The 25,951-nt window shown below is 40.1% G+C and overlaps 1 protein-coding gene across 2 annotated transcripts in view; it reads left to right on the forward strand.

Moving 5' to 3' along the window:
• The window catches only part of PLPP1 (phospholipid phosphatase 1), a 113,045-nt gene that overhangs the window by 34,804 nt on the left and 52,290 nt on the right, over nt 1-25,951 (forward strand). The window contains exons 2-3 of one of the 2 annotated variants that reach the window (XM_042453818.1): nt 6,212-6,363; nt 18,935-19,215. In XM_042453818.1, the coding sequence (XP_042309752.1) occupies nt 6,212-6,363; nt 18,935-19,215 (433 nt within the window). The remainder of the gene's footprint in view (nt 1-6,211; nt 6,364-18,934; nt 19,216-25,951) is intronic. The other variant, XM_042453817.1, reaches the window with a different exon arrangement.

Genomic DNA, 25,951 nt, shown 5'->3' on the forward strand with positions numbered 1-25,951 from the left:
TCTTTCAACTGTTTGGACTAGAATATTCCCAGTAGTTATTTGGAACTGGAAGTATGCATGCTGCTTTAAAGGCAGAGAGTCATTAAACCTTTTAAAAAAACTTGTTATGGTTTGAGTTTCTCTTGCACTAATTTGAAATATGCAAATAATGGCAGGAGAAGAAGATGAAAGTTAAACAGCAAATTGAATAGAGGATTCTTGGACCAGGAAACTCCATAGTGTTTTCAGCAAGTAGAGTTGCTGTTTGTATTAAAAAAGCTTAAACACACACTTCTTGGACTTTGCATGGGGTCTGGTGTGTAACATGGAACTGACTGCCAGAAATCTTTGGCATATTCTTTAAAAATGGTTTAAATCAAATTTTTGATCTTCAGAACTGTTGAACAGTTTCAGAATCTATGGATAGTGTTTTGCTGAACAACTGTAAACTGTGTAAGGTTTGTAAATTGTGGAGTCCACATAGTTGACAACAGATTTAGGCTTCTGTGTCTGTCTGTCTCCTATCCCTAGTGACTATATTTCATGGATGCTAACCTTCCTCAATTTGAGTACCTTCAGATGTGTTGGATCACCATAGCCAGCATCAGAGTTATAGTCCAACACATCTCAAAAGCTCCAGTTTGGGGAAGCTGTGGTCTCTGTTAGGCCTTCAGCTCTTGGAGCAGAGTGCTGAAATAGGATCTGGCAGGCAGGTTTTTAACAATTTTGGCTCAGATTATTCTTGCAGAACCCCCCCCCCCCCCCCCCCCCCCCATGTCAGTTTTTTTCTCTGCCTGCAATGAGGATGTTAATATTGGGCAAACACTTGGCAACACTTGGGTGGCTGTGGCTTTGTTTTCATACATAAAACGGGCCTCAGTTTCTAAAATGTTTTAAATGAATACATTTTAGAAACTGAGGCCTGTTACAGACTGCCAAAATAAAGCTGCTTCGGGTCTCTTTGGAGGTATGCTGTTTCAGCATTCAGCTGCACGCATTATCACTTCCACCCACCGCTCTGACCACATCTCTCCTGTGTTGGCATCCCTTCACTGGCTCCCCCTCCCTTTCCGCATTCAGTATAAGCTCCTGCTGTCCACGTTTAAAGCCCTCCATGGACTGGCCCCTCCCTACTTATCAGACCTTCTTTCTCCTCACCTTTCCACTCGGGCCCTCCGTTCTGGTAGTCAAGGTCTGCTGTCTCAGCCCAGGATTTCCTCTGCCCCATCCCGGATTCACCCCTTTTCACTCGCTGCCCCTCACTCCTGGAACCTTCTTCCCCCACGAGCAAGAGCCATCACTTCTTTAACCAGCTTCAAAACGGAGTTGAAAACCATCCTGTTCAGAGAAGCCTTCCCAGGCATTGCATAATTGTCGCTTACTATTTGATGTTCTTGTGGTGCCTGTTTATTGAACCATTTCCTGTATTGCTATGTACTGTATATGCATTATCCTACTTGAGAGTATGTATTTTCCCTGGAAAATGATTAACCATCCATTATGAAGCCTCGCCCTCCCTGCAGTCCATCTCCCTTGGTCCAGGCCTTGGAGGTAGAGAGGAACTGCTGGACCTCTTACCCTTTCCCTCCACCACCCCCTTCTCCTTCTGTGTCTTGTCTTTTTAGATTGTAAGCCCAAGGGCAGGGAATCGTCTAACTAAAAGATTGTATGTACAGCGCTGTGTAAATTTACAGCGCTTCATAAATAAAGGATAATAATAATAATAATAATAATAATAATAATAATAATAATAATAATAATAATAATAAATGATGCATGCATCCTAAGAATCCGGAAGCTGCACCAAAGCTGCACTCCAGTGTTTAGGAATGGAGTGTGGCTTTGGCGCGACCTCTGGACTCTTAGGACCCATGCATCATTTAAATAGCATACCTCCAAAGAGACTCGAAGCAGCTTTATTTTGGCAGTCTGTAACAGACCTGAGGTCCATTTTATGTATGAAACCAAAGACTAAGATTATCAACCTTGCAATCCTGTAGAGGGGTTTGATGGTGGTTAATGTGATTTTACTTATTAATTTCCAAGAGCACCTGATGCCCAATTCAGATTATGTCAGTGGACAACTTCCATGAGTATATTGTGACATGCAATGTTTGGGTTAGTCATGTGGTTGATAACCCACACCTTTGATGGGCCTGTTTATTTTCTTGGGAGTTGTAAAAAACATCCTTTTAAGGATTGGAAATAATAGAATCATAGAATTGGAAGAGATCACAAGGGCCCTCCAGTCCAACTTCCTGCCATGCAGAAATATACAGTCAAAGTACCCTCAACTGGATGGCCATCCAGCTTCTGTTTAGAAAACTCCAAAGAGAGAGACACCACTAGGCAATGAGGCAGCGTATTCTACTGTTGAACAGCTCTTACCGCCAGGAAGGTCTTTCTACATAAGTGTTTATCAAACCTTCTGGGACTATCCAACACAAGGTTGTACTGTGTGTCATATGTGGGCACACTGTACATGGCTTTCAGCTTATGCTGAAAACTGTGCGACAGAAGAGGCAATGGTGTGCACCGCATTGTGCGCACAAGCCCCATTGTTTTCAGTGGGGCTTGAGCATATGCAGTATTTGCCTTACTCAGGAGTCTGGAATGGATTCCCCCATGTAAGGGAAGGGTGTGCTATATATATTTTTCTGAACATCTCTATCAAGAATTTATACACTCTGTCTTTTCACCATTCATTCACAAATTTCTTTAAATGTAATTATTTCATTTTCATTTACCGGTATTTTAAGCCTTTTCTTAAACTCTGCTATGAGTATTTCACCTCAGACTCTTTTATGTGTGAAACTAATTATCACATCTCTTGGAATTTTTCATCCTTTATGCATAAGCAGAATTTTGCTTAGAGATTGCTTCTATCTTCTTATCAAATTCTTCATCAGAGCTGTCCAGCAAAGCTTTTAAGACTGTCTGTTTTAAACCAGATAGGTCTATGGAATGGCTCTTAACCTAATCTGTGTTTCGTTTGAGTTTAATGACATTATCATAATTCGGTTCCATTCCTTTTCCAAATACTGCTGTAAAATGTCTGTTCCCTTCAAATTATCAGATATTTCCTGTTCATGTTTATGTGTAGTTGTTGTAAGATTCTGAACTGATGCTGTGATCTTTTTGTACTGTTTTCCAGCAAGCTATTTAAAATGATTTACTTTTCCTATAATCTCTAATGAATCCAGTTTCTTCTCTAAATTACTATTATGTTCTGTTATACATTTATTCAAATATAAAATCTGATTAGACATCTTGGATATAAGGTTTGCATTTTAATGAGCTCAGGGTCAGTTTCATCTAGCCCAGCTCTGGACATGTTTTGATAGCCTTATTTATGATGTCATGTAAATCATTGTTTAAATTCCAGCATCACAAGCAATATTTACTTTTACTTTTCTAAAATATGGCTTCTTTGTAGATCTTTTAAACCTGGAGACACTGATTCTATTTCCTATTTCCAATCCAAATTGCCACTTAGTTTGATTTTCAATTTTTGACTGGAGTGCTAGCCGTCTCTCTCAGCTCACTTTCAGATACTTCTTGATAGAGACTACCCTTGGAATATTAACAATGCAAATTGTTTGCACTCAAGCATAATAAATCAACCAAGCAAGGAGGGTGTTTGAGTTCTTCATCCTTCTTCAGCATGGACCATCCAAGGCCCATCAATAATATTGCAAATCTTTGGAGAAGTTTCTGTCTAGCTGATCTTAATGAATACAGCGGTGCCTCGGGTTACGAAAATAATTCGTTCCGCGGCACCGTTCGTAACCCGAAAAGCCTTCGTAACCCGAAAACCCATAGGCGCTAATGGGGAAAAAAGCCGCGGCTCTGCCGCGGCTCCATTTAAAACAGCGCCGGAGTTTTTTCGTAACCCGAAAAAACTTTCGTAACCCGAAACAATAAATCCCTATGGGATTTATTCGTATCCTGAAAAATTCGTAACCTGGGTATTTCGTATCCCGAGGTACCACTGTACTTGTAGTTCTTTGGCAGAGAATGTTGTGGTTTCCAGGGTGTGTATTTCTCTCAGAGAACACCCCAGCCCAGTTCTGACCTGGGGGAGTTATCTGGGCTTTGTGTTTCTGCCCTTTTGGAATCCTTCCATATCTTTATATGCTTAAGGATATTACTATATTCTGCAAAGCTAGGAGCAGCACACAAATTATGCTGCTAATGGTTACCCCTTCATCTTGAGCTTTTGTAGATGTTTTAAGAAATAATTAAATATAAAGGTAGACAATCTCAGAAAGTGTAATTCTTGCTTTCATGCTGTTCAGAGCTGGTTTCCTTTATATTTTGCTGCTAAATTGATCTTGCCTATTATTTTCTTATGTGCCTTGTTTCTTTACTTTTTAAAGAGTTTTTAAAAAAAAACATTTGCTAACTTTACATCATAATTTGTTAATCCTCTGCTTATTACATTGTCAGTTTTCTAATTCATTTCCATTCCTCTTATGACATTGCATTAATGCCTAGAAATACATTCCAAAACCCATGTTAGTGTAACAGTTTTACTAGGCCAACGAAAGAGGATTAAAAAGTGTGCAAGCTTTCACGATCTTTTTCTCATACAAGATGTTACTGAATGGTGTTGTGGGGCAAGGTTGCTGATAGGAGAAAATGCAGATGATATTTGCATGGCCCCACAGCTGAAATTGAGGAGCAGAGATTTGCAAACATTCAAATCTAGCAGATGAGAAGAGGTGAACATAAAATTATCATGTCAGAGCTTAATTTAATGTCTGTATCTGTCACCTCCTTTGTATAAATCTGAGACTGCAAAGGCCACATGACTTCAAGGTGTCCCCCCCCCACCTTGTTTGTTATAACATCTTGTCTGATGAAGACATATGTGTATGCATGTGTATGTCCCTTCAGGTCACCTGTCAACATTAATTTTTCATAGAGTTTTTATTTAGGCAAGAAAGACTCAGAGTTGGTTTTGCTCATTCCTTTTTCTGAAATATAGCTTACTACAGTACCTGGTCTTTGTTGGTAGTCTCCCATCCAAGTACTAACCAGGCCTAACCCTGCTTAGCTTCCAGGATCAGGTAGGATCTGGTGCCTTTAGGGTATTTAGGCAGTGAAGACATATAGAGATCTCAAAAGCTTACATGTTTGTATTTTTATTTTTGTTTTTAATTTTTTTTCTGATGTTTTATGGTGTCCTTGCTTTTTGCAGAAATAACTTTCAAGTTTAGATGTATACAGATGAATATGCATTATTGCCTGTCAGGTTCATAGTGAGTTGTGTCTTCTCTGAAGTTCTCTTTGTAGATGAGGCTTGTTAAAATTGCTTCTAATCGCTATCAGTCCATCAGATTACAGATGCAGCAATGAACTCTGTAACAGATATCTCAGCTATACTTGTTTGCATAGGTTTTTTTCTTCTTCATCTATTTGAGCTTGAACTTCATTTATTTGTAACTGTACAGTTGCAGTACAGTTACTGTACTTGTTTGCACAGGCTTTTCTTCTTGATCTGTTGTTTGGGTTTGAACTTCAGTTTGCTTACTTCCATAGAGACTCCAAACATCACCAGACTGTAGTAAAGTCACCATAAACTCAATAAAAAGATGTAATATTTTAGGCTTCAGAATCCTCCCTTTTAAAAGTATCAGTGATGGATATTGTCCATTCAAAATATATTGCAATAAAGATATGTTCTCATAGAAGAAAGAGTTGAAGGTAGAAACTAGCAGTGATGCTAGATATAATTTACAGAAGAAACAGTGACCAAGTTTTTCCATGTTCCTTTGCATTGTTTCCTTTCTCTTCCTTCATTGGCACACTTACCATACAGTTTAACAAAACACAGGTGTCTGTCTCTGGCATTGACTAAGGAGGAAGATGCAAATTTGGGTTGGATATGGGTAAAAAACAAATATAGAGAATATAGAAGAATTGCCTTAAGAATCGTTCTAAGAATGCTCCCCTCCCCCCCTTTTTTTTGGCAATCTGAGTGTCAGTTTAATACTCTTGTGTAGGTAAAGAGAAACCCTGAAAGGTTTTCCTGTGCTTTTCTTTCAATCTTGTTCAACTCAAAGCTTCAAAGCATACTGAACCAGCATGTATGGGAAAGGAAGCTGAAATGGAACAGCTATCTGCATGTCTCCTTTGTGCTCTTGCTTATTGCTTTGGTGGAAAATGCTTGGGGTAAAAACTTTCTGAAACATCCTGTATAATATAATTATCTTATTCTTTTTGCTAGCTGGCTTGCCTTTTGCAATTCTGACTGCAAGGCATACTCCCTTCAAACGAGGAGTGTTCTGTAATGATGAATCCATCCAGTACCCTTACAAAGAGGACACCATTTCATATGAATTATTAGCGGGGATTATTGTTCCTTTCGATGTAATCGTTGTAAGTTTACATCTCATTTTCTTCCATTACCTTGCATTTGAGAAGTTACCATGCCTTGTTTGCGATCATATAAATGTGATGTCAGAGGAGAGTGTTTACATATAACTCATCAGGGTGGGAGAGTCCACAATCTTTGAAAAAGCCAGGATTTAGTTCTCAAAATGGAATTCCTTCAGGAGTTAGCATCTGGTGTATTTATGAATAAGAACAAACTGTCTTGAGAGCTAGCATGGTGTAGTGGTTGGAGCACTGGGCTATGACTTTGGGGATCAGGGTTCAATTCCCTGCTCAACCATGGAAACCCACTGGGTGATCTTGGGCTAGTCACATACAGCCCCAGAAAACCCAGTGATAGGTTTGCCTTAGAGTCACCATAAGTCAGAAATGACTTGAAGGCAATCAGTGTCCACAACATAAACTGCCTTATATTGAACAGAATTTACATACAACTTAGAACCTTTGCCAGGGGTAGGCAACCTTTTTGAGCCGGGGGCCGGGTTGCTGTCCCTCAGACAACTGGGGGGGCCGAAGCCAAAAAATAAATAATTAAATATTTTTTTTAAAAAATGAAAGAAAGAAATAAACCGGGACAAATGCAGGACAAAATTTTCAAATGGAGGGCACTTTTTTATAAAAATGGAGGACATGCGAAAAAATTTGCTGATTTTTTAAAAAATGTTAATATAAATGCATATTTCTGAGGCTTCTATAGAGAATTGCCCCCCTTGCCCGCCTCCTACTGATAGGCCAAAGGCCCCACACCCTTGTGTGAGAGGCCAAAGGCTCCGGCTGCAATCGGCGGCAGGACAGGGCGGGGGCCGGTCCCAAGGCCTTGCCGGGCCGCAGGTTGCCTACCCCTGACCTTTGCAATTCAGTTATGTTCTAGTCCTTTTAAACTTACTTGTTTGCATGCATAATTTGCTTCTTTCCAAGGCCTTAGAGGAGCTAACACTATTTTTTCTACTTAAAAAAACCACACCCGCAAAATATCTAGGTTGCTTGATGTCTAAATGGAACAGTTAAAGAGCTGAATCTACTGACTTCTTTTAACTCGCGTTTTTTTTTTAAAAACTCAACCAAAATGGAATGTTCTTGCAGTGCCTTCAAGGGAAAAATGTCTTAAGTTTAGGGCATGGGGAAACAAAAGCAGACTCATGATAAAATATATACCGTATTTTCCGGTGTAAAAGATGACCGGGTGTATAAGACGAGCCCCAACTTTTAAAATAAAAATATAGGGTTTAGCATATACTCACTGTATAAGACTACCCCTCCTCCTGAGAAGCCGGCAGCCAGCTGTGCATGCGCGCGCTGGCTTCTAAGGTGCCCCCAAAGGCCCCTAGAAGCCGGCGCAGGGCTGCAGGCTGCCCAGGCCTCCAGGGGCCTGAGAAGCCAGAAGCCCCGAGAGCGTGCGCGCCGGCTTCTGAGGTGCCTCTGAAGGCCCCTTAGAAGCTGGCGCGGTGCTGCAGGCTTCCCAGGCCTCCGGAGGCCTGAGAAGCTGGTGGCTGAGCACGCGCACCCAGCGTATAAGATGGCCCCCAACTTTTGACCCAATTTTCAAGGGTCCAAAAGTCGTCTTATATGCTGGAAAATACGGTAGTCATTTTGCCTTGAGGGTGTGAACAAATGAGACTATTACTGGGTCATTATCCTATTGAAAATGGCTATGGTCTTTTTCCTGATTTCCACTTAGCTAGATAGACTTGTTGTCGGTGCTGCAATATGACATTCCAGAGGTAATGATGAATCTTAAGAACAGCCTCAAGTTTCAAGGCTGTGATCAAGGGACATTTTCAGCCTTCTTAAACTAAATCTGCCCTGGCCTGTATATCTACTTCCCAGCCATGAACAGCCACCTGCAAGCATAGGGAATAGCACTTAAAGTGGTTTATATATCACAGAGAAAGGAAAAGAGAGTATAATTGACAGAAGAAGTGGGGCAGAAATGTTTCATCTGAAAAAAAAATACCAGTTGTCTTTGGCTCCCTCTCAGTTGTCATTTAGTGGCTGCCATTCCATCAAATCACCTCAACTTTTTCTATGCCATTTGGTTGTTATAAGAACTGTAGCTTTAAGATACAATAATTGAGTTTCCTTTTCCTCCTCTTGCCTCCACATCAATTTTTTCTTTTATATCATGTCTTTTCAGTTGCAAGCTTGAGGACAGGGTTTTTTATTGTATGCTCTGGGAGCATCTTCAGCTGAAGTTGAATGAAAAAGTTGGACAAAATAATAAGTACTGATTGCACTGAACCTGATGTTCATATCATCTTCACCCAGGACTTCATGTACATGTTTAAAAAATAAGAGTTGCGGCATGAAAGCCTTTGAGAATGACTTAATTCTCTATCACTGTTTTGATTCCTCTTTGATTGAACTGGATACAAATAAGCAGAACAAGATGGAACATCTAACATGTTTCTCCTTATTTCACATTTGTAGAGCAATGGTGAGACAGAGCTAAATAGAACATCTGTCTCTGCAGTTCTCCACTTACTGCATGCCAACTAAAATAGTAATTTCATCTCAGCCTTTTTGTCTACTCAGACAAAAGGAAAATAATCTGGGGACCCTAAAGGCCATTAAAATGCTTAAATGATATCCATTGGTATTTGGATGAAGCAGTCATGCACAGGGCTATATAAAGTCTTTGTTTTTTTAGTTAGCTGGGGTCTCCCGCAGAAGTCTAGATGGTAAGTGTGTTTCAATGCAGTTTTCTGTCTGGTGTACAACATTCCTGTAATTTTCATAGAATCCAAGAGTCACTTCATGGAGAGAAAAAATGTGATCCATGAACAACCTGTATACTGTGCACTAGAGATGGGTAAGCATCATCTTTACATAGACTCGTGGAGTTTAAGAGTTAGAAGGGACCTCAAGAGCCATGTAGTGCACTCCTGTGCCATGCAGGAATTCATAGCTAAAGCACTCCTGAAAGATTATCATCCAACCTCTGTTTAAAGACCTCCGTTGAAGGAGATTCCACTCTCTGAGACAGTGTATTCCATGACTGTCAGGAAGTTCTTCCTTAAATATCTTTTCTTGCAATTTGAATCCATTAGTTAGTGTCCTAGTCTTTGGAGCAGTGGAAAACAAGTTCACTTCTACATGACATCCTTTTAGATCAAATTCCCAAATTCTTGCCTTCCAGGTGTTTTGGATTTAAGCTCCCAGAATTCTAGATTATTGGCTATGACTCAGTTTTGGCCAGAGTATGGGCCAGACTCAGCCAGACTGTGGCTGAAGCTTCATGGAGCTGAAGTCCAAAACACCTGGAGGACCAGAGTTTGGAAATCATGGCTTTAAATATTCAAAGATGGTTATCATATCACCTCTCAAGCTTTTCTCCTCCATGTGAAACATACACAGATCCCTAAACTAGTCTTCATAGAGCTTAGTTTGTATACCTTTTTACCACTTTGGTCATATTCTTGAATACATTTCAGCATTTCTCTGTCCTTTCAAAGCTGTGGTGTGCAGAACTGGACATTCCAAGTGACTTAACTTCTGTCTCCCCAAGAAGCTAAGCCTGGTTGGGCCTAGTTCTTGAATGGGAGTCTGCAAAGATACCAAAGACTTACCACTGAGTTTAGAAAAGAATCTTGCCTGAAATCCTGGACACTTGTTTCCATTCAGAATTGAGAATGCTAGTCTAGCTGGATGAATGGTCTGATAAGGCAGCTTTCTGTTTCCCTATGATATGGGAATTTGTGATCATGTTGCAAAGTTTCTACATTTGTTTTTATTTACTCCAAACATGTAGAGGATGCCAGTTTGCTTAGGAAATTTCATATTAAACCTTTCTGCCAACAAGGTGTTTTTGTAATTTAAGTTGCTCCACAACATGGCTATTCCCTCTGCAGGGAGGGGTGAAAATACAGAGTTAGCACTTGCACCAGTATTGTACCTTGCCATGGGGTAAATAGCTTCAGGGAGTGTGAATTGTGGATGCTCCCCACTGTGTTAGCACATGACTCTCCATGGTTGGTTTTGAATTAGAAAGATCCCCAGGATCGCTAGACCACCCAGAACACACATAATTTTGTCTGATTTCAGAAGCTAAACTGGTTTCCTCAGTAGGAGGCCACATATATGTAATTTTTATTATAACTTCAAATGTCATACTTTTTTGCTATAAACCAAGCTGTTTCTGATAAGAGTTATTTTTCTTTATTGGTAAATTGATTGTACTATAATTAACTATTATTAATAATTTAGTCATAATTTCTTCAGATATACACTGCACTGAAAGTGATGTATATCAGCCTGTGCTAAATTGTTGAAAGAGAAATTAAGGTATCAGCCTGTTTAAACAAATGACTTGCTCCTTGTAACAGATAGAAAGGTGAACAGGTTCACCATTCGTTTGAGTTCCAGTTCCCCCTGCTCTTGAGTTGAAGTAAAAATAATTTGTCTGTAGTGGTATTTTGTTCAGGGAAGACATTTCCAGTGTTTCTAGCTATTTTTAATGCTGCCTATCATAAAAGTAGTTCCAAATGTTTTTCAGTCCAGGAAATTCTTCAAGGCTTCAAGGCTATGACAGTATTAACAAAATGTAAAGGATGCAACTCATTACTTTATGTTAAGCATTTAAAGAAAAGAGTCTGAACCCAAAGGGTGCTCAACAACGTCTCCTTTTCATTGTGGAGAGAAATGACCAGTGGGGCCCCACAGGGTTCTATCCTGGGCACAGTGCTATTCAACATCTTTACCTATGACTTGGATGACAGAATTACCAGATTTGCAGATGACATCAAATTAGGAGGAATAGCTAATACCCCAGAGCACAGGATCAAAATTAAAAATGACCTGAATAGACTAGAAAGCTGGGCCAAAGCTAACAAAATGAAATTCTGCACAGAGAAATGTAAGGTATTTCACTTAGGGCGGAAAAATGAAATGCACAGATATAAGATGGGGGACACCTGGCTGAATGAAACTAAGTGTGAAAGGGATCTGGGAGTGCAAGTAGACAAGTTGAACATGAGTCAACAGTGGAATGCGGCAACTAACAAGGCCAATGCAATTTTAGGCTGCATCAATAAAAGTATAGTGTCTAGATCATGGGAAGTAATAGTGCCACTCTATTGTGCTTTGTTCAGGCCCCACCTGGAATACTGTGTCCAGTTCTGGGCACCACAATTCAAAAAGGAAGTTGAGAAACTGGAGCGTGTCCAAAAGAAGGCGACCAAAATGGTGAAGGGTCTGGAAACCATGCCCTATGAGGAACAACTTAGAGAGCTGGGTATGTTTATCCTGGAGAAGAGAAGGTTAAGAGGTGATATGATAGCCCTGTTTAAATATTTGAAGGGATGTCATATTGAGGAGGGAGCAAGGTTGTTTTCTGCTGTTCCAGAGAACAGGACCCAAAACAGTGGATGCAAGTTACAGGAAAAGAGATTCCACCGCAACATTAGGAGGAACTTCCTGACAGTAAGGGCTGTTCCTCAATGGAACACACTCCCAAGGAGTGTAGTGGAGTCTCCTTTCTCAGAGGTCTTTAAACAGAGGCTGGATGGCCATCTGTCAGGAATACTTTGATTGTGATTTCATACATGACAAGGCATTGGACTGTATGGCCCTTGTGATCTCTTCCAACTCTATGATTCTATGATTCTAAAATAAAATAAAATAAAGCATTTTTAAACTGTGGGATGAAGCAGAAATACATGAAGGAGTGGCTTCTAGCCACTCCACCTGCAGTTGCCTGGGGACTGTGGTGACTTGATAGCCTGCTCTTAAAGTGACCTCTACTGCGATCCCAAACAGGCCGTCAGCAAGGAGTTGATTTTCACTGCCACTTTTGCCAGTGGCTTTGGGCTGCTTTAGGCAGTCTCAGAGTGGCTTCCAGCCACGCCTGTGGTTTACATTATCTGCAGGCCATGGCCCCAAAGCAGTTGGAAGTTGCTCCTTTTGACCTGTCTTTTTCAGGCCTGTATTTTAGAAAGCTGAAAAATACTGTTTTTCTGGCCTTCTAATGTTTTAACAAAAACAAAGCAAAAATATACGTTCTAACCGTAATGGTGTATTTACTCCTTCGTGGAGAAAAAGTGGGATCCGAGTGTACTAGAATAACTCAATAAGTGTAACAATACTTTTAATTATTAGCATGTGATTGCTTAAAGTAGAGGTAGACATGGTCTGGAGCCCAGACATCTGCACCACCCAATATTCAGCTACTCTGGAGGGGTACAGCATGCTATCGTGGCCACCTTTTCAGACAACAGAAAAATGACATACAAGTTGAGTCTTCTGTATCTGAAATGCAAGTGATTGGGATTTTGGATTTTTGACTGTTTGCATATACTTAATGAGATATTTGGAGATGGGACTCAAGTCTGAATACAACATTTATTTATGTCTTGTCTACACCTTGAACACATAGTCTGAAGGTAATTTTACACATAATATTTTTTAATAACGTTGTGCATGAAATAAAGTTTGTGTACATTGAACCATCATAAAGCAAGGGTGTCACTATCTCAGGCACCCATGAAAAAAACCTTTGGATTTTGGAGTATGCTGAAATTTTGATATTGGTGCCCTGAATTGGTAATTTTATTCTTAGCCCTCATAAAAAAACAGATATATTTTGATACGCTATTTTGAGCTACATGTTGTAGCAGCTAATCTAGTTACTTAAGTTTTGAAATCCTGATGATGACTCCATATGCTACCAAACTTAGAGTAGAGCAGACTCTACACTGTGGGATCTTCCATGACAAAGGCAAGATTACCAGTTATCTCACAGTGCATTTTTCAGGGTTCTGCTGTCTGCAGGTAAAATATCATGATACAAACAATGCCCAGAGGAATGTCTTTATCTAGTGCACTCCAAATGTTTTGGATCCCATAACCCTCACCCAGCATGACAAATGGATAAGGATTAGAGGACACTGCTGTGTACTGTTCACAATCTTTAAAATGAACAGCATGCTACAATAAATACTGTTGTTGTTCCTGACTTAGGGAGACCCTAAGACTAGGGTTTTCTTGGCAAGTTTTGTTCAGAGGGGGTTTGCTATTGCCTCCCCCTGAGGCTGAAAGACTGTGACTTGCCCAAAGTTACCCAGTGGGTTTCCATCTGAGTGAGGATTCGAACCCTGGTCTCCCAGATTCTTAGTCCAGTAGTCAAACAACAACACTGTGCTGGCCCTTCACAGGACAGATGATAGTGTTGTACATAATGCAGCCTAATTATAACTTCTGCATTCTGTACAAACTGGAAGTGATGGAGATGCACTTCAAGAAGTCCAGATTATTGGACTTTATAGAAACTGAGTTTTGTGTTTCTCTACTGGGAACTGCATGCGCTATATAGAGATACAGTGTGCCTGCGTTATACGTGGGCGCGCTTTACGCGGTCTTGAGCTTATGTGGTCTTGAGCTGCAGGGAGTGCGTGGGGCGGTGCGTCCCATTCAAATGAATGGGTGCGCGCACCTGTAACGCCCTGCGCGCCGCTGCGCCACCGCGCACGAGCCCCATTGTTTCTAATGGGGCTTGAGCATAGGCGGAGTTTGCCTTACGTGGGGGGTCTGGAACGGATCTCCGTGTAAGGCAAGGGCCGACTGTATAGACAAAGCCGAATAATTGAACTAGCATCTGTGTCCAAGGTGTTGTGTATATGACAGAGCAATTATGATTATTCCAAAATTCATTCCTTGCCCCATTTCCTGAATTGGTAATCCTTCAGTGTACAGAGAGAAGAAAGCATCTTTATGTTGGCTGCCTTTTCCAGTCAGCAACATACTTCAGGAGACACTGTCTAATTAACTTGGTTATGTATTTCAGAAGAGATGAAATTTCTGGGGTTAATGATGCAGGTTCTGTATAGCTGTAGATTATACTTGAAATCTGTATTTCCTGTGATATCACCTGAAGATGCTAAACAACATGAACAGTAAGAGACCATTTGGGGACACCACACCTTATGTTTTGGACAGATGAGTAACCATTCTTCACTACTGATTGACTCCAGTTTTGTAGGTGTGGTTGAAACCAGATTAGCATCTCCAGTCACCTTTGTCAACATTAGTTTGTTGTTTTCTTTAATCTAACACCAATCACTTTTTTTCTGAAAGTAAACACTCAATTGCCAAATTGTAAATTCTTTAGATAATTCATATCTCTGTCTAACACCTTGTAGTTAACAGAAGTGCTGATTCTGTAGGGGGAAACCCAATATGCTGGTACTTAGCTTTAGCAAATAAACATGCATAGGTGAGATAACTCTGTCTGGAAATTATCAGATTGCCACTAATGGTCAGTGATAAATGTGTCAGAGATATTAGCATGTCTGGGAATGAGCTAATTTTCTTAAGCTTCCCTTGCATCTGAAAGTAGGTGTTGAAGAAGATCATCCTCCTTGGAAGGGTTGAGATAGATTTTAAGTTGCTAATTACAATAGACTGACTGTGGTGCTAACAATTAGGCACATACCCTGAAACTCACAGTGTGATAAGACAGCAACACCCATCTAAATATACGTCAAGCAGCTTACCTGCTAAGTAAAATCCACTGAGGTTATTATGTAAAGGAGATTATCTGTTTCCTGTGAGAAGGCACAACCCACGAATGTGTGAAAATTATCTTGAAACAAATGTCCTAGGACATTTCTTAAACCCCAAAGAATTTGTCTCAAAACCCCTGCCTCCAGATGGTCTAGATACAAATGGGCCAACACTTGTTCAGGGCCTCATAATGACATTATTATTATTATTAACCTTTATTTATAAAGCGCTGTAAATTTACACAACGCTGTACATGCAGTCTTTTTAATTGGACAGTTCCCTGCCCTCAGGCTTACAATATAGAAAGACACGACACAAAAGGAGAAGGGAGTGGTGGTGGGGAAGGGGCCTTTCTAGTAGGATAATACATATAAAATACATAGCAATACAGGAAATGATTCAATAAACAGACAACAAAAGAGCATCAAATAGCAAGTGACAATTATGCAATGCCTGGGAACGCTTCTCTGAACAAAACGGTCTTCAGCTCTGTTTTGAAGCTGCTTAAAGAAGTGATGGCTCTTGTTCGCGGGGGAAGAAGGTTCCAGGAGTGAGGGGCAGTGAGTGAAAAGGGGCGAATCCGAGATGGGGCAGAGGAAATCCTGGGCTGGGACAGCAGACCTTGACTACCAGAACGGAGGGCCCTAGTGGGAAGGTGAGAAGAAATAAGGTCTGATAAGTAAGGAGGGGCCAGCCCATGGAGGGCTTTAAACGTCTAGAGCAGGAGCTTATACTGAATGCAGAAAGGGAGGGGGAGCCAATGAAGGGATGCCAACACAGGAGAGATGTGGTCAGAGCGGTGGGTGGAAGTGATAATGCGTGCAGCTGAATGCTGGACAGAGATTAAAGGACGGAGGTGAGAAAGAGGAAGCCCAGCCAGGAGGATGTTACAGTAATCGAGTCGTGAGACCACTAGGGCATGAACCAGGATCTTGGCAGTAGAGGTGGAGAGATATGGTCGGATTTTAGCAATATTGTACAAAAAGAATCTACAAGCCTTGGCTGTGGTCTGGATCTGAGGGATACATGACAGAGAAGAATCAAAGATAAAACCAAGACTGCGGGCTTGCTGGACTGGTTGAATAGAAGTGTTGCACACAGAGACAGAAAAGGCGTGTTGAAGGGTGGACTTAGGAGGAAAGATAAGAAGCTCCGTCTTGGACATGTTGAGCTTCAAACGCCGATGGCGCATCCACTGCGAGACAGCTGTGAGGCAAGACGAGACTTGCTGTTCAAGCCTTGGAGAAAGGTCAGGGGTGGAAAGATACAACTGGATATCATCAGCATACAGATGGTAGGAAAAACCAAAAGAGCTAATGAGTTTACCTAAGGACAGTGTGTAGCGAGAAAACAGAAGGGGACCCAGAACAGAGCCCTGGGGAACTCCAACACATAAGGGAACAGAGGATGAAGTCTGACCACCTGTGACCACTGCAAAAGATCTGTTTAACAAATAAGATCTAAACCAGTCGAGAACAGAGTCTGAGAACCCAAGGTCAGAAAGTATATCAACTAGAAGACAGTGATCAACGGTGTCAAAGGCTGCAGACAGATCAAGAAGGATGAGAACAGAGTAGAGTCCATTAGCCTTGGCCTGTAAAAGGACATTCGAGATCTACAGCTGTCTCTGTAGAATGCCGTGGGCGGAAACCAGACTGAAAGGGATTGAGGATGGAGTTGGCTTCAAGAAACTCAAGACAGCAAGAATAAACAACCCATTCCAAGACCTTAGAAAGAAAGGGAAGAAGAGAAACCGGACGATAGCTAGACAGATAGGAGGGGTCAAGAGAAGGTTTTTTCAGAATTGGGGAAATGAGAGCATAAACAGTCAACATGCTTACACTACCAGGATAGATTGTCTTGTGTGCATTACTGGTAGAGTGAATAAATGCAAAAACAAAGAAAGGTAGCCATTCTTGTTTCAAATGGGTATATTACTAAGAACCTGGGCTATTTCCTATGACTGATAGATCCAGGGACTGATTATTAATTTTGGGTGGGGATTGCTCTCTTGTTACACTCCCATGCACTGTTGTCAGTATTGCTTCAACTACTTCCAAGTGTGAGGTCTGGGGCATTTCACCGTTTCTGATAGAGCTGATGGATAATCCTGCCAAAACAGGGCACCTGGTATTAATTAACCAGGTCCAAGTAGTTCAAGCTCTTCTCATAGGCTATCCTTTGCCTATATTACCTTCTGTCATGTCACCATTACTATATGCCACTTGAATAGTTTGTGGGTTGTGAGGGGATAGGTAAGGGTAGAAATATGGATGACTCACTGAGCATGCATTTTGCAGGGTGGCTGGCATCAAAAGAGTCTTAGGCACAAATGGGAACTACTTCTGCCTTTTCCCAGTTCTACTATTTTTTCTACAGTCATGTATATTGTCACAAGTACTACTCTAGTCTAGAGAGTTTCCTGATATTCAGAGGCAGATTTTTGCAGGAGTGGAGAAAGCAAAGGGGGACTGAAAAGCAATAATGTTCTTTGACTAGCCTTGTAGATCTTGACTATCTCAAACCTCACCATTCTTGTACAGTTTTTCCAGTCCAGTGCCATCCAGATATGTTGGATTACAACTCTTATCGTCACCCATGGCTCTTCCCAGGTTGAAAAAGTTGTGTTTGTTTAGGGGCTCTAAACATTAAAACTTATCAATAAATACAGTACTTTCTGTAAATCCAGATTTAAAATAAATAAATAAAATGATATCCTGTGTTATCACCTTGTAACTCACCTGCAAAACACTAATGATATACTGCTATTTTGTGTGAATATTGTCCTTAATATATAGGACTCAACAAGAAGTCTCTGTTTATTACATTTTAAAGCTCATTGATGGAGTTATTCCCCCATCGCCCAGTGCTGTTACTTTAACAGACAGTATTTGGCCTTGGCTGGAGAATTGGAACAACAGAAAAAACTTTTGAACTCTGCTTATGCAGTCTTGGGACCCTGCATCTTTTCCTGTGGTCTAGCAACTGTTCAGAAAAGCTGCTGATTAGATTCTTAGGCCTGTTACAGACAGCCAAAATAAAGCTGCTTCGAGTCACAGTGGAGGTATGGTGTTTCAATGATGCATGCGTCCTAAGAGTCCAGAAGTCACACCAAAGCCATTCTCCAGACTGGAGTGTGGCTTTGGTGTGGCTTCTGGACTCTTAGGACGCATGCATCATTGAAACACCATACCTCCACTGTGACTCGAAGCAGCTTTATTTTGGCTGTCTGTAACAGGCCTTAGTTTTAGATAAAATTTTCCTGTCAGCAGAAAATGAAGACACTCAGTCCAGTTTTTGCTATGAAATAATGAGTGTCAGTGCTCTGCAATCAACTTACCTGAATGTCAAAGAAAACAAAGGAAAAACAGCAACAACAACCCTTTGCTACTAAAATTACAAAGGTGTATTTCCTCATAATCCCAGGCCTCCAACTTTAGGGTCTCTATTATTGTTTTGGTAAAGCTTTATATTCTAAAGGAAGCCTGCTCTTTTAAAAAATTCCATTTTGTGGAACTATGGGAGGTTCTCATATTTAAAAGTTGGCCTTTAACATCTCTGGCAAGTGTGTTCTTGTCTTGCCATTTGACTTGGTTCCTGAATTTTCAGAATGATCATGTTCTTGGCAAAGAAACAATTTCTTTTCAGCAAAAGGTTAAGAATGAGTGGAAACTGGATGAAGAATGAAATGTGCTATATGCTTAGGGAGCTACCATTGAGCTTTTGTGAAACAGTGTGGGAAAGGTTGTTATCTCAAGGAAAAAAAGGTGAAGAGTTCCCAGAATTTCTGTTGTTGATCATTGAATCTTCAGCTTGTAATAAAAAAGAACAGAAGTTCCTGTTTACTTCAATGATTTTTGGCATATTATTTGAATCCGGCATAAAGATGGTTTCCTGAAATTATTTGTTCTTTATAGAACCTAATTAACTCTTTCATATAGATAATTGAAAATACAAATGTGCATAACAATGCTTGAGAAACACTGATACTCTCCTTTTATTTTAATATTATGCAAGTATTTCCATTTAATTTGTGTCTTTCTGTTTTTTTTTATTCTAGATGATCCTAGGAGAGACCCTTTCAGTGTATTACAACCGTTTGCACTCCAATTCGTTTGTGCGAAACAACTATATTGCTGTTATTTACAAAGCCATTGGGACATTCATTTTTGGCGCAGCTATTAGCCAGTCTCTGACAGACATTGCCAAATATTCTATAGGTAGACTGAGACCTCACTTTCTGGACATATGTAAACCAGATTGGCCACGGATCAACTGCAGTGCAGGTTACATTGAGAACTTCCGATGCCTTGGAGACAAAGCAAAGGTTAATGAGGGGAGGTGAGTGTGGTAATGTAATGTAATGTATGTGTGTATGCATGTACTGTATATGCTTTGAGATTTCCTGATGAAGTGGTGAATTTTTATCCTGTTTTTAACTTGTTTTATTGCATTGTTTGCGCTTTTATATATGAATACTGTTGTAAAATTTGTACACTGTTGTACTTGCTGTAACCCGCTTTGATCTGCAAAGGAAAAGCGGGATACAAATAAACAGTTTATTATTATTATTATTAATTTAAATACACTGTAAGTGGAATTTTGATCCTATTGGGATTGGTTTTGTAATGATGACAGGCTTGATGTTCACCTCAGAACAAGAGGTCAACTCTTTTTTTAAAAATAATAATTTTATTAACAAAATTTACAACACAACATATCAATCTTTTAGCATACACAATACAACATAACATAACACAACAACATAACCCACTCCCCACCCCACCCACCCAAACCACCCTCCAACATTTAAATTAAAACCTATGACTTGCATCCTCTTTGCGTAGTATGTTATTTCTAGTATCTCTTATACACAACCTATTTATCTCACCTATTCTTTTATCATCTTCTTCACTACTAACTATACTTACATCTTATTCTTCCTATTTGTTTCTTTATCCCTTATTTCCTTTTCCATTACGAATGCTATACTTATTCAATAGATATTCAAGAACAAGAGGTCAACTCTATCTTTCTTCAGCACACAGATTGTACAGTATAGAATATATTCCTGACTTAGTGTGTCCATCAACAACAACAATAACAAAGATGCTTTCCAGAATTCAGTCTGCTAATTGAGTTGAAATAATTACAAGCTGCCGTAGTTGCCGTCAATTCATTTGTTAGATTCCACTTATGAATCACTCAGCTATGCAAAGAGTAGGAAACAAAGCTTGTAATAGTAGTCTGGCATTATCTTATTGATCACCATATTTCCTTTTGATGAATCGGTATCTTCAAGATCAGAACATCACACCTAGAATGAATGAGATAATTAGACAGTTACTTCTTTATGTGGAATCATTACTTCTGTTTCTGTACTTGTTTATGAGTGCTGTTCCATATACAATGGTCCCTCCACATTCTCTGGGGTTAGGAGTGAAGGACCCTGTGAATGTGGAAGAACTGCAAATTAAAAAACAACAACACTATTCTTTTTATGTAAACTTCCTGTGAACCAATTTTGTCAAGAAAACCTCATTATAGGTTCACTTTAGGGTCTCCATAAGTCAGAAATGACTTGAATGTACACAACAACAATAGTAACAACTTGTTGTTGAATATGGAGTCTGTTTGGTGATGCATACAATTTATATGAATATGACTTTCATCAGAAAGCATGATGATGATGATGATAATAATAATAAATTTTATTTGTATTTCCCGCTTCTTCCTGTGGATCGAGGTGGGATTACAGGAAAGAATAAAATCCACAAGACAATACAAAATACAATATTATCTAAAAATAGTCAGAAAAACAACAACAATATTACTACCAACCACTAAAAAGGCCAAATTGTCATCAATTTTCTATGCTATCAAGTCAGAGTGGGAATGTTCCATGAAATCAGCTATAAAAGGTCAGGTGGATATGCCCGCCGGAAGAGATCCGTCTTAAGTGCTTTTTTAAAGGCTTGTAAGGTGGTACAATGAGATGGATCTCTTCTGGTAAGTTGTTCCATAATACTAGTGTGTTTCCCTGAAAATCAGACACTGTCTTACATGTATTTTTCCTCAAGAAGACACACCATGGCTTATTTTCATTGGATGGCTTATTACGTATGGTACAACAATCTACATTTATTCAAATATAGTTAAGTTGTCTTCTTCTGGAACATTGTCATAACTCTCCAAACCTGGAATTCCATCCTGAATTTCCTGCAACTCCATTTCCTTTAAAACCATTGGCTCCAATCTTTCCTTTCCCTTCCCACCCCCTTCTGTTCCGCACCAAGCCTATCACTATGTCTTATTTTTGGGGTATGGCTTATATTGCGCAGATGCTTAGAAATCCTGCTACATCTTATTTTATGGGTCTCAGACTCTTTACGTCTGCCTTATGCGTTGGATTTTGACCCCAGAGACAGGCGAATGGCATAGCCACCTCTCTGTCTCTGGGGTCCTTGCTGGGTCCTCTCCCAGCAGGCACTCACGCCGGCTTGAGGGGGCCTCTCTGGAGGCCTGAGGGAAGTACCGCGGCTGGGCTCTCTCACCACCATTGTTGCTGCAAAAAGCAGTGGGGAAGTGGCTCCGGAGCCGGACAGGCTGAGGAAAAGAGCTGGCCCCTTATTCCTCACCGCCACCGCCGCTGTCACCCAGGATACTCTGCTTCTCCAGCGGCTTCAGAAGTCCGCCACGGAAGCTGCTGGAGAAGCGGAGTATTTCGGGGAGCGGCGGCGGCGGCAGCCTTCTGAAGCCACTGGAGAAGCGGAGTATCATGGGTGGCGGCGGCAGCGAGGAATAAGGGGCCGGCTTTTTTCCTTGGCCCGGCTGGCTCTGGAGCCGCTTCCCTGCCGCCTTTTGCAGCAACAATGGTGGCGAAAGAGCCCAGCCGTGGTACTTCCCTCAGACCTCCAGAGAGGCCCCCTCAAGCCGGCGTGAGACCCCCCCCCCTATTAGGAGGCCAGGGATGCTGCCAGCGGGCGACTTGGGGGTCGTCTTATACCCCCAGTCGTCTTATACACTGGAAAATACGGTATGTCTTATTTTCAGGGAAACAGGGTATATATCTTCATTTGTAAGTATAGACATTTATGTCAAAAAATTAACCCCAAAACCCTGAGTTTGACTTATCCATAAATCAATGTAAATACTGTACATTCACTCTTATTTTAAAAAAGGAAGCATCCCTCGTGAAAGGCAAGAGTGTAATCCATCTTGGAACCACTGACACCTCCCCCCGCCCCAGTTCTCTCATCCATCTAATTTTTAGTACGAACACAAACAGTTATGCCTGCTAGAACTTTGTTATGTTCTTTGGCATTATTTTCATTTGCTTCATCCTTTAGAACCTTTTTTGTTACATGCTCCTAAGTTTATCCTCCACTTATCCACTGCTCATATCAAAATCCATAATTTTGGCTCCAAATCTTGCTCTTGACTTACACATGAGGCCAACTTATAGTCAAGAATATACATCATTGACCTCCCATCAAAACAATTGATGGTAGTACTGGTATCGGGCTTAGTTACATGATATACAAGGTATATTGAGTACATGATTGTGGCAGACCTTATGGGGTGTTTTCATACTTGAGTACACATAAGGATATCAGATGCATTTTCAAAGAGCATGGTCCAGATTTATGCACTTTAAAATCCTAGTTTAATGGAAAATGTCTGCAAAAGACTACTAAACATGTTTACTTAAAATTCCCATTCAGAGCATCAGAACTCCAAAGTAAGTCTACTTAGTATTGCAGTGTTTAGCACGTGATTAATTCTTTTTCATTTAAACCAATGGGAAAAGTAGTTAATTGTAACCAGGCTTATGATTCACTTGGGAAAAGGTAAATTCTACCAGAAAAATCAAAAGTTTTATTTGGGCTCTTCGCTTGTGGTGCCTTTTGTAGGTTTTTGTGCACACTGAGTGGCCAGAATATCTTAAAATGGTGTTTGAAGACACAAGTTGTTTTTACATCTCAGGAATGTCTAAGCCTTACTGCCAGTTTTCATTTTGCTTAAAATATTGGTCTTTTTTAAAGTATATACTAACATGACCTGTTGTACTACAATTAACATTCAACTTTACTGAGACAATGATTCCCACCACTGTACATAAATAAATATGAACATCTAATTTTAAATTACTTTTGTTTGGCATAGGAAGGACACTGGATATTTTTAAGTGAAAAGAACAGAAACAGTAGCCAGGGAGCAAAATGAGAGTGAACATGCAATCTGTCTTTAAACCTTTTCTTTCTATTTTGGGAGAGTGTTGTCAGAATAAAGTTGGTTGGTTTTTGCCCCCTGTACATGCACATTTTCAAATACTAAGTGCAGAACTATTTTAACATGTTCAGTCCCAAAATTTGAGCTCAAACTCTAATTTCTTTTTTAAATCTCAAGTCTTATTATATTAATGAATATTGTCTTCTAATAATAATAATAATAATAATAATAATAATAATAATAATAATTATTTTATTTGTATACCGCCCTTCTTACAATCAGGGCGGTGAACAACATCTATCAAAAACAATACAATACATGTGCGTACATACAATAAACAACAGGTTACAAATTAAAATCACAGTTAAAAACCAATTCTGGCCAGCATACCACTGCTGTCAGAGGGGGGGAAGACTAGCTGGAGCCTGTATCTGTGAATGCAAGCTTAAATAAGAAGGTTTTTAGTTCCTTCTTGAAGTGGGTTAGGGAGGTGGCCGAGCGGAGCTCTCCGGGCAGCAAATTCCAGAGGACAGAACCCACTCTAGTTGCTGTTTATCAGTATTGTTGGACTGTTCCCATCATCACTTACCATTTGATATACTGTCTGACATTGATGAAAGTTGCAGTCCAATCTCTAATCTCTGGATGAGACACCCTCTTGAATGAGACAGCTCCAAGACCCCTGCCCTCCACTGGTCTGGTTCTATAGATACAGACCTGTGACCTCCCTGATTCAGGCCATCCATCTGGCATGCAGTCTTTCTCTCTTTCTACTGCAGTCTACCTCTCCTAGCAATAGTGTTTTTTCTAGAGTGGCATTTTCATGATGTGGCCAAAGTACGATAGCCTCAATTTGATTATGTTGCTTCCAGGGAGATTTCTGGCTTGATCTGTTCAAAAACCCATTGGTTAGTCTTTTTGGCTGTCCACAGTATCCTCAGCACTCTTCTCCAGCACCACATCTCAAATGTGTTGATTTTCTTCCTGTCAGCTTTCTTCACTGTCTAGCTCTGACATCCATACAGAGTGACAGGGAATACAATGGTTTGCACGATTCTAACTTTAGTGCTCAGTTGTATATCTTTACTCTTTAGGATCTTGTCTAGTTCTTTCCCATTCCTAGTCTTTTTTTGATTTCTTGACTGCAGTCTCGATTCTGATCAGTGTTTGATCCAAGGTATGGAAATTCTTTAAATACTTTGATTTCCTCATTGCCTAGGTTGAATTTATGTAGATCCTCTGTGGTCATTATTTTTGGGTTTTTTATGTTCACCATTAAGCCTGCCTTTGCACTTTTCTTGTTTGACCTTATTCCAAATCTGTAACATATTCTGCTAATAACGTGGTGTCATCCATATATCTTAGATGGTTGATATTCTTGTTCATTTTCTGAGTCTAAAACTCCACTTCGTATGAGATTTTCAGCATACAAGTTGAATGAATAGGGTGATAGAATGCAGCCTTGCCTGACCCCTATGCCAATTGGGAACTATTCAGTTTCTCTATATTCTTTCTAACAATAACCTCTTGCCCTAAGTGCAGATTTCTCACTAGAACTATCAGATGTATTGACACTTCCATATCTTTAAGAGCTAGCCATAGCTTTTTGTGATCTGTGCAGTCAATTGCTTTACTGTAGTCTCTAAAGCACATGCCAATTTTGGGGGGAATTCCTTGTTATGCTGATCAATAGAAAGAGTGAATTTGGGACCTGTAGCATGCAGAACATGTGCTCTGCTTCTGAATTATCATCCTTTCCACAATTTGATTGATTTTGTGAATTGCGTGTTGTTTACAAGCTACTTTCCTCTGTAGTGAGAAAAAGTTTCATAAATATTGCAGCTTTTTAATTAGTCCATACAAAGACAGCTAGCTTTGAGGAACTGAAAGAAACCTTAAACAAAATAAATCTGGACAACTGTATTACTAATATTTGGGGGGGGGGGGTAGAGGAGTGTTCAAAAACCTCCACGTGCCTTAAAAGGTGGGGTGTGGCCTTTTAGATATTTTGGTGCTGTCACTGACACAGTCCATCTCCAATAGATATGCTGGGAGTTGTATGCTAGGAGTTTTTGAGGGGGTGTGTGTTGTGTTTCTGTTCTATCATGTTTTAAATGTGTTTTTAAAACTGCTTTTAATTTGTATTTTTAACTTATGGTTTTAAATAGAAAACCATTTTAATTGTGTTTAAACTTTTGTATTACAGGTAATAGTTTTTTATCTGTACTCTGCTTTTAAATGGTTATAAGCCGCTTTGAATCCCATGTTAAGAGAATGGTGGGATATAAATTAAACCAAATAGTAAATCAGTAAGAACATCTAGATGGCCATAGGTGCCCATCTTGTATAGATGTTGGTATTTCTTAAAAAGGCACCAGATTGGTGTAGTGGTTTCGGTGTTAGACTATGACTCTGGAGGCTAGGGTTTGAATCCCAGCTTGGCCATGGAAACCCACTGGGTGATATGTTCCCATCTTAAGGGGAAGGCTATAGGAAACTTTCTCCGAACAAATCTTACCAAGAAAATCCCATGATAGGTTTACATTAGGGTCTCCATAAGTCGGAAACGATTTGAAGGCATACAACAACTTTTTAAAAGATCTGCAGCTATGCAGACATCAAAATTGCATTTACTATCTCATTAGAAAGTGTCTCAAGATGATATTTTTTCTCCAGTTTGCATCCAGAAGTAACAAGTATTTTTCAAATTGGATTCTAATACTAAAAAGAGACAACTGAAACAGAGTGATACATGTACTTTTGAATCTATATCTCCCACAACAATTCTAGATTAAAACTGTTTAGCCACATGTGCTTATTAAGATACAACGAACCAATACTTTGT

Source organism: Sceloporus undulatus, chromosome 2 (assembly GCF_019175285.1).
Source record: "Sceloporus undulatus isolate JIND9_A2432 ecotype Alabama chromosome 2, SceUnd_v1.1, whole genome shotgun sequence".
Lineage (NCBI taxonomy): Eukaryota > Metazoa > Chordata > Lepidosauria > Squamata > Phrynosomatidae > Sceloporus > Sceloporus undulatus.